Source organism: Canis lupus, chromosome 3 (genome assembly GCF_048164855.1).
Source record: "Canis lupus baileyi chromosome 3, mCanLup2.hap1, whole genome shotgun sequence".
NCBI lineage: Eukaryota > Metazoa > Chordata > Mammalia > Carnivora > Canidae > Canis > Canis lupus.
Genome location: NC_132840.1, coordinates 31742611 through 31756299, shown reverse-complemented (window position 1 = coordinate 31756299; position 13689 = coordinate 31742611). Strand labels below are relative to the sequence as shown.

Here is a 13689-nt window from a genome sequence, read left to right as displayed (position 1 = left end):
TTAGGGATTGCTTGAATCTCTTCAGGCTTCACATTCTCTTAGTCTTAAGTGTTGGAGGCCAGCGTGTCCTGCTTGTGCACAGCCTTCAGCAGTGTCTCCAGCCTTGAGCACCTCTGGGAACCTCATCCGTGGTCACTCTCAAGCTTGATGACCCCGACTTTGCCTGGTGTGGCTAAACCTGCCTACTTGGTGCTAGGACAGCAGGACCCTTCAGGGGACAGTGAGTGGCTGTGTAGGCTAGTATCTGGCAGTGTTTTGTTTTGATTTTGGGTGTACCAACTCTAAAGTTTGACTCAAACCCCTTGTGCCTGGAAGGTTCAAAGCAGGGACCATCAGCACCAAATCGGCAGCGAAGGGGGAAGGGGTTTGGTCTAGGACCTGTTGTTTGCCCTTTAATTAGCAATTAATTAGTATTTAGGCATTCACAGCCGGGCCCCCAAGCACAGAGTGGGAAAGCATGAGGCTGAGGCCCAGCAGCAGGGCACTGCCCAGAGTGGCTATCCCTGCCTTGGGAGCCCCAGTGGACAAGGTGGTGGGGCTGGGCTCTGCTGGTACTGGTGCCAAGGCCGCGGGTTGAAGGGAGTTTGGGGAATGGGGAGGAGCTGCTGCCAGGCTCTCGGCCCCCTAGGCCCTCTGAGCATGGAGCTGTCAGCTGTAGGTCATACAGGCCAGGCCAGGCCTCCTGTGGGGTCATTCAGCCCTATGGCTGCTCCTGCCAAGGTGCCAGTGACATGCAGCTTGGCGTGGTCGCTGTGCTCCTATGGAGGGTGTGTGTGGCCTGAGGCTCTGCGTGGTTCTAGATTCTGGGGGAGTCTTCTACCTTCATGACATCTGACATGCTCCTGAGCCCTGGGAGCCTCCCCTGGGTCTGGGGCATTGGTCCTTTGTCCTTTGGGGGCCTTTTGCAAAGGTCTGGCCTGCTGTGAGCTGGGGGCTTGGGAGGATGGGGTTTCTGCTGTTCATCCCACCTGTGACTTGGAACTCCTTTCCTGTTCCCTGAGGAATTGAGCAAAATTCAGCCCCAGGTCATCTGCACGTTGAGCAGAAAAGGTCTCAAGTGGATCTTACTGATGCTCTATCTTGGCATTTGGCATTTGGCTGAGGCCTGTGACTCTTCTCATTGGCTTGTGCTGGGGGGGTGGTGCGGTGCTGCCCACCTGGCTTGGTTCTCCTGTCCTCAGTCTGGGGGCCTGCCTAGCCTTGGCTGTTAACTTCCTGCTTCCTGAGGGAACACTGCTGGAGAGCCTTTTTTGCCATAGGGGCTGTGTCTGACCGTCACCTGGGCCTGCTGCTGCTGGGGGAGGTGGATCGCTGCTGAACCCCTCCTGGGTCCCCAGCCCTGGCTTAGCCATTGGGGCTTGGCTCTGCTGCTGCAAGTTCAAGAACCCGAGACTCATTTCCTCTGTGAGGACGCATCTTGTCTTTGCTGGCCCTCGGTGGGGATCTGGAGCTCTGGGCCAGCTGCTATGAGGACGCTGCCCTCACCACGGTCCTATCAGTGCCCAGAACTGTTGGGCCAGAGGGGACCTGGGGGGCAATTGATGTCAGCCCCACTGCGTGGCTCCCCAGGCAGCATGTTTCCCTGGCCTTAGGCGTTCATCTAAGTATAGTAAGAAAACAAAAGCAAAGCAGTTCCCATCTGCTCTGAATGGGGGCGGGGGGTGGGGAGGGGGGATGCTATTCGTTTGCCCGGGTGTACGTGTGCTCTGATATACTCGTGAGCAGCCTGCACAACAGGGCTCTGTGTGCTTCCATGGTGCTGAGGCCTGGTGACCCGTACCAAGGGTGTCCAGACAGAGCACAGGGAGAGAAGGACCCAGTAGGGGACATCCTAGGTGAGGGTAGAGGAGCCTGAGACCCTGACCCCACCAGCCAGGGAGGCAGCTCGGTGCAGGGAGCCAGAGGCGTGCTGAAGCTGCTGGTGTGCCCCAGACAGACATTTGCTTTAGGACATTGGTTCTCGTGGCAGAGCTGGTGCCCAGTGAGCAGACCAGGGTCACTGCTTCTCGTCCTTTGAGCATCCATAGCACCAGTTATGACAGGCAGAGTCTTAAGACTGTAGTGTTAAGATCCTCAGCCTAAGACCCACACATCTCCCAAGTGGGCATGGATAAGATTTGGGGTCTGTGGACCTGGGTGGGGAAGGTGACTATTCCCACTCACTTAGCGTGACCCTTCCTGCAGGACAGCCTCTTAGGGTGGCTCTTGTCCCTCCCGTGAGCTATAGGTGTTGGATGTGGCACACTGCAGGGCCCTGCCTCGATCGCACTGGCTTTGCATTCAGGCAGTGCCTGGCACATGGCTGCAGATTGGGCCAGCCTCGCTCTACTGGATCTGTGCTCTACAGGTGTGTTCTGGCCTCGCTGCTAGGTGTCCCTCCTTTGGGCTGTCCTGGTTTGCAGTGGGCAGCTGTATCCCCAGCTGGCTTCTGGCTCTGCCTGGGAGTTGGGCAGGAGCAGCCCCTCTTCACTACCAGTGTTACCCCAGAAGCAGATGCCTGAGCAATGCTGAGTGTCCACCATGGCAGCCAGAGCTCGGCACAGAAGTCAGGTTGTGTGCTTGGGCCAGTGTTGTCAGCCAGCATCTGGGACGTCTTTTTTCCCTCCTCTGTTCCCCATGAGCAGTTTCTCAGTCTTTTTGAAGATGTGCAGGGTGCTGCACGGGAAACCGTGCGTGAGAATTGACAGGGCAGGACAGGGACCCCTCCTGGGTTCAGGCTCTGAGTGTGGGAGCTCATAGAACATCCCAGGGCAGTCTCGGGAGGCAGAGCGGTAATGAGCTCCTTCCGCCAAGAAAACATGGGGTGCTGCCAGTGGCATCTCTCTAGGAGTCTTGCTCTAGGGGTTCAGCCCAGGCCTCACCATGCTGGTGGAACATGGGGTTCTCAGCAGAGTGTGGAGGAGGGACAGCTCAGAAATCCAAGGTCCCGGAGCCCAAAGCCCTCCTTCCACCCCGCCCTGCTTCTGGGCCTTGGCCTGGGCTGTCCCTCTGTGCCTTTGGGACTCAGGCACTGAAGTACGGCCTTTGTGAGCACGAGGCCCTGGGGCTAATGCCAGAAGCTGTGGCTCCTGGTGGCCACTGACCCTCTCGTCTACTCTCCTCTTCCCTGCACTGGTCTGGGGTAGTGGCCACAACCCCAGCAGCCATCCTGACCCCCATTCCACTTGTATCTGATGGAGCCCACAGAATCAGTGACATGACTGACACCCCGGCCTAGGTTGACATAAAGGTCACGTAGTCAAGTCATCCCTAACTCATACCCCCAAATGCTTGCAAACCTCCAGAGGCCCTAAGCACAGTGTGCAGAACCTCATTGTGGGGTGTCCTCTCCTCTGTGAGGAACACACATACTCAGTGGTCCTGGGTGGGTACCCACGGCATCTATAGCCAGCTCTTTTTTTCTTTTTCTTTTCTTTTTTAAAAACATTTATTTTTAAAAATTGAAATATACGTAACATAAAATTTACCATTTTAAGCATTTTTAAGTGTACAGTTCAATAGCATTAAGTATATTAACATTTTTGTGCAACCATCATTCCTATCCATCCATTCAATTTTTTCATCTTGTAAAACTGAAACTCTATGCCCATTAAACAATAACTTGCCATTCCCACCTCCCTTCAGCCCTGGGAACCACAATTTTTAAAATTTAAATTCAGCTAATTAAGATATAATGTATTACTGGTTTCCTAGGTGGAGGTCAGTGATTTGTCATCTTACATCCCCCTACGTGCCCTCCATCACTCCCATCCCCCAGCCACCCATCCCCCACGACCCTCAGGTTGTTTCCCAGAGTTCAGAGCCCCTCATTTTTCTCCCTCTCTGATGTCGTCTTGATTTTCCCTCCCTTCCTCGATGGTTCCTCTGCGTGTTTCTTAAATTCCACCTGAGTGGAATCATGTGGTATTTATCTTTCTCTGACTGAGTTTACTTAGTGTGATACCCTCTAATTCCATCCACGTCCTTGTAAATGGCAAGGTTGTTTTTTTTTGATGGCTGAATAATATTCCATCGTTTGCATACAACACCTTCTTTATGTACTCGTCTGTCGTGAGAATCAGGGCTTGTTCCATAGTCTGGCTGTTGTGCCACCAGATCTTCAGCAGGGCTGCAGCTCCGTGGCAGGCTGGGGTCTCCTGGGGGTGTGCACATGGGAGCACACCTGTGCACGGTGGCACTTGCCCTTGCACATGCATGGCACAGTGTCCATGGGTAGTGCACTGGCCAGCTGCTATACCCACCTTGCTGTACAGGAGCCCCAGCAGGCTCTTGGCCTCAGGCTCAGGGGTGTAGGCCTTGCTTCTCTGGCCAGGTCCAAGGCCCAGAAGCCTGCCCCCTCCTTGGGGATTATAGGCCCCCACAACCTGGCTTGAAGGCCTTGAGAAGGGTCAGAAACCAAAAGTGACTGTCCTTACCTGCTTGCTGACCTCTTGCACAATGGGGATGTCACTGGGCATGGTTGTATCCCTGAACGCCTGCTATCACTGGGACTCGCTGGCACTTGAGGAAGCATGTCCTGCCAGGGCTTTAGAGAGCCCTCAGGTGACAGGGAGCCATGACCCTCCCTCAGGGCCCAGTGTCCAAACGTCCTGTCGAGGCTTCCCCGTGGCCCCTTCCTGCTGAGCTCTCACTTCCATAGAAAGTCCTGCTTATAGGGTTTTTCTTGCTACAGGAATTCCAAAGGAACTACCCCAGCTGCCTGAAGACCCCTCCCCATCCTAGGGTTGACAGGCAGTGGAGGGGGGGTGCAGGGGAGGCTCTGGCCCTTGCTAGCACCAATGGGCTGGGTTTGAGTACTCGTGCTTGAAGGCCAGGACCCCCTCGGTCCCCCACCATACGGATGGGGCTCTGGCCAGTGAGTGCTGGGCGCCATCAGCCAGCCACTGTACATGGGGTGGCCCTATAGCCAGAGTCAGGTGGTGCCCCTGGGAACCTGCAGGAGCCAGTGCCAGACCTGTGGCTTTTCTCTTGGTGAGAACTCAGCTTGTTTCCTCTCCTCCCTGCTTCCTATCTGCTCAGACAGGAAGCTCCACCCTTGCTGGCGTAACCGCGCCCCCCCCCTCCCGTCCCCCTACTGACTACCCGCTCATAGGCGGTGGGAGGTGTCCAGGCAATGCAGGCAGACGTCACCTGGACTCTTCCCCTTAAAAGCACCAACAAATGGGTCTCTCTTTCCTGAATGATTGTTTCACGTCTGAGCAAACTGTCCACAGCAGTCTGTGGGTTCCCCTCTGAGGCGCCTCCCAGGAGCTGGGCGGGGACCTTTGAGCTGCAGGGCTCCAGGCCCCAGGGCTGCTGCTTCTCTGTGAGGACAAAGGCTAGTGCAGCCCTGTAGTGGGTCTGAGGTCCTTATATTTTCTCTTGGGGCCTGAGGGCTGCATCTGCCCGGAGTGGATTTAGGGATAAGCCTTCCCGGTCCTCCTTGCCCTTGCCTGTCTGTGTCCCAAGAGGGGCTGCCGTGGAGCAGGATGCATACTATTGTATGCCAGGCTGGTCAGGACCTTCCCTTGTGGTCCTGCCAGCGGGCTCTCTGCCCGGGGTCCAGTCTGTCCTGGGTCTCTGGAATTTTGTGATGACAGCCTGGTAAAGCGGGATACCTCCACTTATCTCCCAGCCCCCAGGAGGCCAGGTCTGTGACAGTACATCCTCCAAGTGCTCCTAGAGGTGGGAGAGCCCTTCCCTGCCCCCCTCCATGGTCTCCCCTCCAAGACTCCCAGCTGCAGGCCAGAGCCCCCCACTCCCCGCCCCGCCACCTCTACTCCCTCCTCCTGAGGTCAGACCTACGGGAGTGACCGTGGCATTGCAATGTGGGTGATGCAACGCAATGTTTGTTGACCTGTGCTGTGGACGCCTGCACAGCGGCCCCGGGGAGGCACAGTCCATCTTCCAAAGGCAGTTCTGTTTTCTTGGGAAGAGACCCCATCTCCCTCAGGGATCTTGTGCCGTCACCTTGGGCGGAGGGCGGTTGTCCTGATGCCGGCTCAGGAAGCCGCTCTGCCCACAGCGTCCGACAGATACTCCTTGGGGCCCCTGGTGTGGGGGAAGCAAGAGCGAGGCCTTCGTCCTGAAGCTCTGTGTGCCTGCTGGAAAGGCACATCTCTTACTTTGAGAATGCTTTTTCTCCGGTGTCTTGCCAGAGAGCCGCACTACCCGCCAAGGTGCCACCATCTCTGGCTGACGGCATGTTGTTGAAATTCTGCTTGGTGATACCCAGAACTCTGGGGACCTGGGTGACCCCCCCGATGGAAGGCCCCACACTTGACCACTGAGCCTGCCTGCCGGGCCGCCTCTTCCCCATCCTGGCATGACCACCGGTGTGGGTAGAAGGCCAGAGTCCACAGCTCCCGTCGGCTGTTTTGGCACCAAGTCCACAGTGCACACACCGGAGCCCAGCCTGGACACCCCTACCCTGGGCCTTCTGCAGCTGTGGGTGGGGTGGCAGCATCACAGGTCCACAGAGAGTGCTCAAGGAGACGGCTGGTGCATGGGCGAGTCTGCTGGCCGGGAGACCCTGCCTGGAGTGCAGATGCCACTGGAGGTGCCATTGACAACTTTTGTGTCCTTTGCAGGTCTCCTCCGAGCCCCCGGCCTCCATCCGGAAAACAGATGACGCCCCCTCACAACTCCCCCCGTCTTCTGAGAAGGACAAACAGTCTGGCTGGCTGCGGACCCTGGCTGGCCCCTCCAGCAAGGTTGTGCGCAGGGCACGGGCGTGGGGCGGCAGCGGGCCTCTGCATCTCAGCTCCTGACACCTGGCGCCTCTCTCCCAGCAGAGCCTTGGCTGCGTTCACCCTCGCCAGCGCCTCTCCGCTTTCCGACCCTGGTCCCCCGCGGTGTCTACGAGTGACAAAGAGCTCTCCCCACACCTCCCAGCCCTGATTCGAGACAGGTGAGTGGCAGCTGTGCTGGTGGCCAGTGGTCAAACAGGCCCGGGGTGGGGTAGGGTGGGGTGGGGCCACAGTTGGGCTCTACCACCTTGGGGCCCGTAATCATCTGCTGGGTGAGACCTTCCCTTTGTGGGGCTGCCTAGGGTTTTTTTTTTTTTTTTTTTTTCCTTCAAATGAAGACACGATCCTAGAGAGGCTATCGCTTTGTGGGTCTCAGGACTGGTGCCCCCTCCCCCTCTTCTGGGTGCTCCTTCAGTGGCCCGAGGACACAGTGACATGTGCTCAGCATGGGCAGAAGGTCCCTATGTTCTGCAGCCACACTGCTGGCCTGGCAGCTTCCTATTTGCGTGGCTGTGCTCTTGCTGCATCTACATGGGGCCCAGACCCTGAGTCCTTGGTCAAGGCGGTCATGGCAGTGCTGATCCTTTTGACAGTGTCCCGGTGGGCACACCCAGAACTTCTTTGCCCTCGCCTGGGTGCAGCCAGCTACTGTGGGGCTGGCTCCTGGCTTGCATCTCCACCTCCACACTTTCCAGGGGGTGGGTCCCACTGTGAGCCTTCCTGTGCTCCCCACGGTGGTGGGGAGGCCTATGGCCCCAACGGCCCCTGTGCCCCTGCAGCTTTTACTCCTACAAGAGCTTCGAGACCGGTGTGGCCCCCAATGTGGCCCTGGCGCCGCCTGCCCAGCAGAAGGTTGTGAGCAGCCCACCATGTGCCACCGTTGTCTCCCGGGCCACTGAGCCTCTAGCCACCTGCCTCCAGCCACGGAAGCGGAAGCTGACCGTGGACACTCCTGGAGCCCCAGAGACACCAGCGCCCGCAGCTGCCCCTGAGGATGACAAGGACTCAGAAGCCGAGGTGGAGGTGGAGAGCAGGGAGGAATGTACGTGTGAGTCGGGGTCTTGGCCTGCGGGCTCGCTGCTGCCCGGTGGTGCACTGGGCCCCCTGCTGACCTCCCCTTCCCTTTCTGTTTCTGCAGTCACCTCTTCCCTGTCTTCGCTCTCGTCCCCATCCCTCACCTCATCCAGCTCTGCCAAGGACCTGAGCTCCCCAGGTGTGCATGCCCCCCCTGCTGTGCCCCCCGCCCCTGAGGTGGCAGCCCCTGCAGACACCACGAGTGGTGGGCTGGAGGCAGAGTTGGAGCACCTGCGACAGGCCCTGGAGGGCGGCCTGGACACCAAGGAAGCCAAAGAGAAGTTCCTGCACGAGGTGGTGAAGATGCGCGTGAAGCAGGAGGAGAAGCTGAGTGCCGCGCTGCAAGCCAAGCGCAGCCTCCACCAGGTGAGACTGCCACACCACTCCTCGGCACCCCTGCACCTGGCTCAGCCCCTCATGGGGTTGGTCTGTCCCTCTGGGGGCAGTGAAGGCCCAGCTGTTCTCAGCGAGGAGCCTGAGACTTGCACGCCCAGTGTGGAGCCGGTACTTGGCATGCGTGCACCCGAACCAGCAGCTTTTCCTGCAGCGGGTGTGCAGGCAGGACCAGGTGGCTCCAGGCACAAGTGCACGGCCTGTGCGTGCACATTGGGTTCTAGATGATTCCACAGAAGTGACTGCTTCCTTTTGAAGAGGGGGCTAGAGGCCCTGCATTCGCCTCCCCCGTCAGGAGGGGCAGACAGTGGGGCCAGCCCTGGCTCCTCAGGCTGTGGGCGAGTGTCCTCTGCGCCACCTTTCCTGACAAGTGGGGGAAGCCCAGAGTTCACAGTGCCGAGGGTGGGGCCTCCACACAGGGCCCTTGCGGCCTTGTTGGAGATCTGCTCAGCGGCAGCTGCGTTCACACCTCTGTGGCTGGTGTCTGGCATATGGCAGCTTCACACGTGGGGCTTCTAGCACAGCACAGCCCTACCATCCCGAGAGCCCCAGGAGTTCAGATATCCCCTCTGAGTGTGTGTCAAGCACTCGCTTCTTCAGAACCCCCTTTCCCCGGTTCTGGTTGGAGATGTGATGTTACGCTCACAAACATGTTGAGGGGTGGGGTGGCAGTCCCTGATGATGGACTAGAGGAGGGCAGCCTGGAAGCCTGAGCCAGTGAGGGCACTGCCTTGGGGAAGGGAAATGTCCTGCCGCAGCTCTAGCACTTCAGTCACTGCCCAGGCCATAGGCTGGAGGACACGAGGCACGCCGGTTAGGGTGTCTGGGAGCCAGGGAGCATGTGAAGGCTGGGAGGGCCCTGTGCAGGGGTGCTGGGGAGCACTAATTGCTGCAGGCAGGTGAGGACCAGGGCAGCGGGGTGACTTTGACCCCCTGGGAGGGGGCACTGGCGGTATGGTGACCCTGGCCTGGTGTGTGTGCCACCTGTCCCCTCCCCCCGCCCCCACCAGGAGCTGGAGTTTCTGCGTGTGGCCAAGAAAGAGAAGCTGCGGGAAGCCACAGAGGCCAAGCGCAACCTGCGGAAGGAGATTGAGCGCCTTCGAGCTGAGAATGAAAAGAAGATGAGAGAGGCCAATGAGTCCCGACTGCGTCTAAAGCGGGAGCTGGAGCAGGCACGCCAGGTGCGGGTGTGTGACAAGGGCTGTGAGGCCGGCCGCCTGCGCGCCAAGTACTCGGCCCAGGTACGGGTGGGGCTTTGTGGCAGGGGCTTTGAGGCACCACCTGGGAGGTAGGACCTGGTGCCTGGGGGGCAGGCGTGGGGGGGGATGGACTGAGGCCTGTGAGGCTTGGTGCCATGCTTCTCAGCAAGGCCACCAAGCGCCACCTCCAGACTCAGCTGTGTGTGGGAAAGGGGGGGCCCTGGCAGGTCCCTGGTATGGGCAAGAAGTGGTAGGTGGTCTGTCTGCATCTCCAGGTCCTTTCTCATCTCTCTGGGTCTACTGCAAGCTTAGGGGACCCTAGGGGCCTAGTAGGCTGATGCAAGCATGCCCTCCTGGGCTTCAGGGGCCTGTGAGCCACTGTGCAGGAGCTCTGTGCAGTTGTTCCCTCCTGGCCATGCCCTTGGTGGTTTTGCTTGAGAAACCATCCCTGAGCCAGCCTTGGGGAGCAAAGGAGCTCCCAACCTCGGCAGCCCATCCAGTGTCTGCGGTTCCCACAGTTCCTGCACTGATTGTCCAACCCCCAAGCCAGAGTCCTGGAGCCCCGCAGCCTCTCCTCCCCTGACCTCACTGGTGTTCCAAGAGTCTGGCCTGGTCAGCAGGCTTCCAAGGGAACTCTGGCCTCAGGAGGTCAAGAGGGCACCCCGAGGCCGCTCTCTGGGTTTAGGTAGTTGCCAGCTGTCAGAGGCTCTGTAGGCCACGTCTGGACTTGTCCTGCTGTCAGGCTGGACATCCCAGGCCTGGTCACCACCTGCCTCACAGGCCCATGTCCTGAGTGTGAGGAGGAGAGAGTACCAGGGGGCCAGGAGCGGGTGATGCTAATACCTGCGTCCCTTTCAGATCGAGGACCTACAGGTGAAGCTGCAGCACGCAGAAGCGGACCGTGAGCAGCTCCGGGCTGACCTACTTCGGGAGCGCGAGGCCCGGGAGCATCTGGAAAAGGTGGTGAAGGAGCTGCAGGAGCAGCTGTGGCCGCGGCCCCGGCCCGAGGCAGCGGGCAGCGAGAGCACGGCTGAGCTGGAGCCCTAGTGGATCCCACTGTGTGCCGCTGCGGTGCGGACGCCACAGGGAGCAGGCGGGCAGGCAGCCCAGGCCAGCCGGGGGCTCGGGGGCTCTGCGTGCCGGCGGGCCCGCCCCCACGTCCACATAGCACAACGTCTTACTGTGCCTCTAACCAAGCGAGTGTTTGGAACCACATACTTTTGGAATCCACTGCAAAATTTTCTACTGGCCAAGTTTGAGTGTGCAAGCCGGGTTCCCAGCTGCGGCTGGAGTGGAGGCTCCAGGCCCGCAGAGGGCCTCTGCTTGCTGGAACGTTCTAACATTTACATTTTTGTTATAAGCTATTTAAAACCAATAAGAAGACTTGATACTCAGAAAAAAAATCAACAGGTTTTTTAATGACTAACTTTTAAAAGCCCCACCAACACGTGATGCCATCCTAGGACCTGCCGGGGCGCAGCCACCCCGCCCCTTGAAGCCATCGCAGCTCGTCCGTGGCCGAGCAAGGACAGGGAGGGTTTTCTCCAGAGTCTATTTTTTCAACGACGAGGACCCGGGCCTCCTGTGCCGCCGCTGGGGAAGAGCAGGGAGGCCGCCACAAGCCGCAAGCCGTGCCGAGCCAGGCCACCACCTCCGCCTGCCTGCCCACCCGGCGGCTCCAGAGGGGGCTCAGTGCCGGGCCCGCCCCACCGCGGCCGCCCTCCCTAGGCCACTCCTGTCGCGTTGGGACCGAGGCCGCGGTGTTGGAACAAAACAGCATTACTTCACTTTTTTTCTTTTTGTTTGTTCATTTAAACGTATATTTAGAACTGCACTTTGTCAAAAATCTTCCCTTCTCTTTTTATTCCCCAGTTAACTGAGGTTTTTACTTTTCAAATATCGCAGCCCCATTTATAGAGGAGTCCACATCCTAAGTGCTCGAGTGTTTAGAAACCCCCTCTGGTGCTTGGTTGAACAAGGGAATCACAAAACGAAAATGCAAAAACTGACTTGGGGGGTAGTCCTGTGCCTTCCAGCATCTTGTACAGCAAACCCTGACTTGTCTTCTTACCCCCGAGATACTGTCTTCAGTAGCGATGGAATCTGCCACTATCAGAATAAGTTACTTGCATTTATTCCAAATAATCTCGTTTACTCTCAACTGTTCATGCAAATTGTATAAGGTTTTTTATGCCCAAGCTTGAAAAAATGATTTTCCAGTAGACGAGAGGCGGCTCCCCATCCTGAATTACGGTATTTATGTATGTGAGGAAGATCTTACCAGAATTCTTCGCTTGACCCCGTTCTAACACCGAGGCAGCTGTGAGCGCGGACGGAGGGGGAGACGGCTGGCACAGGTACAGGCGCCGCCTGCTGCAGCGCCCACCAGAGGTCTGGTGATGACATCATCTGCGGGGCTCCAGCCCGTGGTTTACGGGGGGCAGGGCGCAGGTGCTGCTGGACCCCCCCTTCTAAAGTGCAATGCAAAAGGGACATCATATATATGCAGCGTTTGTTGGGATTTTTTTTTTTTTTTTGCTTTTGTTTTTCTTTTGCAGTTCCAGAATTTGTATGCATGGAATGTTAACCCTCTGCCGTATGTGTCCCCATTGATGGGCATTATTACCGGGTCCCGTGAGGGGCCTGTGTACTACACAACACTCAGAATGCTGTGTCCGGCCATGTTTCTCCGGAGTTGTTTTCTCAGTCATTTCTTCAAGGGAAACTAAATGATTCAGTTGGAACAGAGCTTCATGTGTGCCCGTGTGCTTCTGTGTGGCTGTGCTCTGTTGCCAAGTCTGAAAGTCGGGAGAGATCTAGGGGCCCAGGGCTACCTGTTCACTGTTCGGTTTGGGGCTCCGGAGGGTGGGGAGCTGCTCTGAGCTGTGTCAGGGCCCCGTGCTGCCCACCTCTGCTCACCAACTCCACTACTGGGTCCTTGCCTCCTAGTGGCAGCTCTGTCCCGGAAGGTCAGGGAGAGCTGGCCGAGCCTGGGCAGCTCGGGGGCAACCCAGGCCCGTCCCTGCCGTCCCTGCCGTCCCTGCCGTCCCTGCCCAAGGGGCCCATGGCCCACCAGAGCTGGGGTGGCTCCCTCTGGTCCCAGGCAGCTCTCCCTGGGTGAAGTGGGTGAGGAGATGAGGGGGCGTCGGCTCGTGCTGGCTGCTTCCATCCTTCCATCCTCGGGGGAAGGGGGCCTGGGTCCCAGGAGCCTGAGACCTGGCTTCCGTTCGTGCAGCTGTGTTTCAGTTTCCCTGCAGAAGGGAGGAAAGGGATCTATCCTGTTGGCTGTTGACTCTCCCTGTGTGTAATATCCATTATTCCAAATGATTGTGTATTCAGTTTAATTACTCATTATTTCTATGCTGAAAGAGGATTTTTAACGAAGGGAAAAACAACAGCAATAACATTCATATCTTTGGAGCAGCTAACTCACACACATAATATCCTGCTTTTCGTACAGAACTAGCCCCGTGTAAAAACGGTCCCCCTGTAAATACCGTTCCTTGACACTGTTGTATCACACGCGTGTACGGTGGTTCCTTTTTCAGAAACTTTTCTTACCTGGTAGTTGTCTCGTTTTCTGGGTTGTTTTTAACTGAGGAAGAACAGCTCACCTGCCGGAGGGACGGACCCCCCCGCCAGCCCCTACGGCGCCCCCGGGCCCTGTCCTCCCACCCCTGCCCGCCCACTGCGTCCACCAGGCTCAAGAGGCCGTTTTGTTCTTGCTTTAAGTCAGGAGTCACAAGCGACATTTTTTTTCAGTTAAGGAAAAAAACACAGCTCTACCTTTATATCCGCCAGGAGCGTCTGCACCGCTGTTCCCTCCTTTGCTGCTGCTAATGACAACATGATGACTTACTCTACTATCGAAAACTATTTTTATGTAATTAATGTATGCTTTCTTGTTTATAAATGCCTGATTTAAAAAGAAAAAAGAAAAAGCTTGGCATATTTATCTACTTCGCTGTGTACCCGTTAGTCCTTTGGCGCCCCTCCCCCAGACAGATGACCTTGTACAATAAAGGACTTTGAGAGTATGCCTAGGACAGCCATGCTTGGGCCCCAAGGTTCCCCCCCCCAGGGCCGCCCCTCCCCCCGGCCCCCATTTGGGCCTGAGCCCTGGGAGGGGATGGGACCAACCGTGTCTGCCCTCCAGACTGGGGAGGGGGGCCTTTGGTCTCCATGGCCCCTGAGTGAAGTGGGGCGCAGGTAGGCAGCACTCTGCCTGGGGTGCTGTCTGCCTCTCTTGAGCCCAGAGACTTGCCCCCCAGGTAGATGGCTGGTGCCCCTCGTGC

The 13689-nt window shown here is 57.8% G+C and overlaps 1 protein-coding gene across 5 annotated transcripts in view; it reads left to right on the top strand.

Annotated features, from left to right (window-relative positions):
- SKI (SKI proto-oncogene) overlaps positions 1-13431 on the top strand; it is a 70648-nt gene extending 57217 nt beyond the window's left edge. The window contains exons 2-7 of one of the 5 annotated variants that reach the window (XM_072820040.1): positions 6570-6692; positions 6771-6889; positions 7508-7776; positions 7867-8168; positions 9206-9376; positions 10253-13431. In XM_072820040.1, coding sequence (XP_072676141.1) covers positions 6570-6692; positions 6771-6889; positions 7508-7776; positions 7867-8168; positions 9206-9376; positions 10253-10441 — 1173 coding nt within the window. In that variant the 3' untranslated portion in view covers positions 10442-13431. Of the gene's footprint in view, positions 1-6569; positions 6693-6770; positions 6890-7507; positions 7777-7866; positions 8169-9205; positions 9437-10252 lie in introns of all 5 variants that reach the window. The other 4 variants (XM_072820036.1, XM_072820037.1, XM_072820038.1 and 1 more) reach the window with 4 other exon arrangements.
- The last annotated feature ends 258 nt before the right edge of the window (positions 13432-13689 follow it).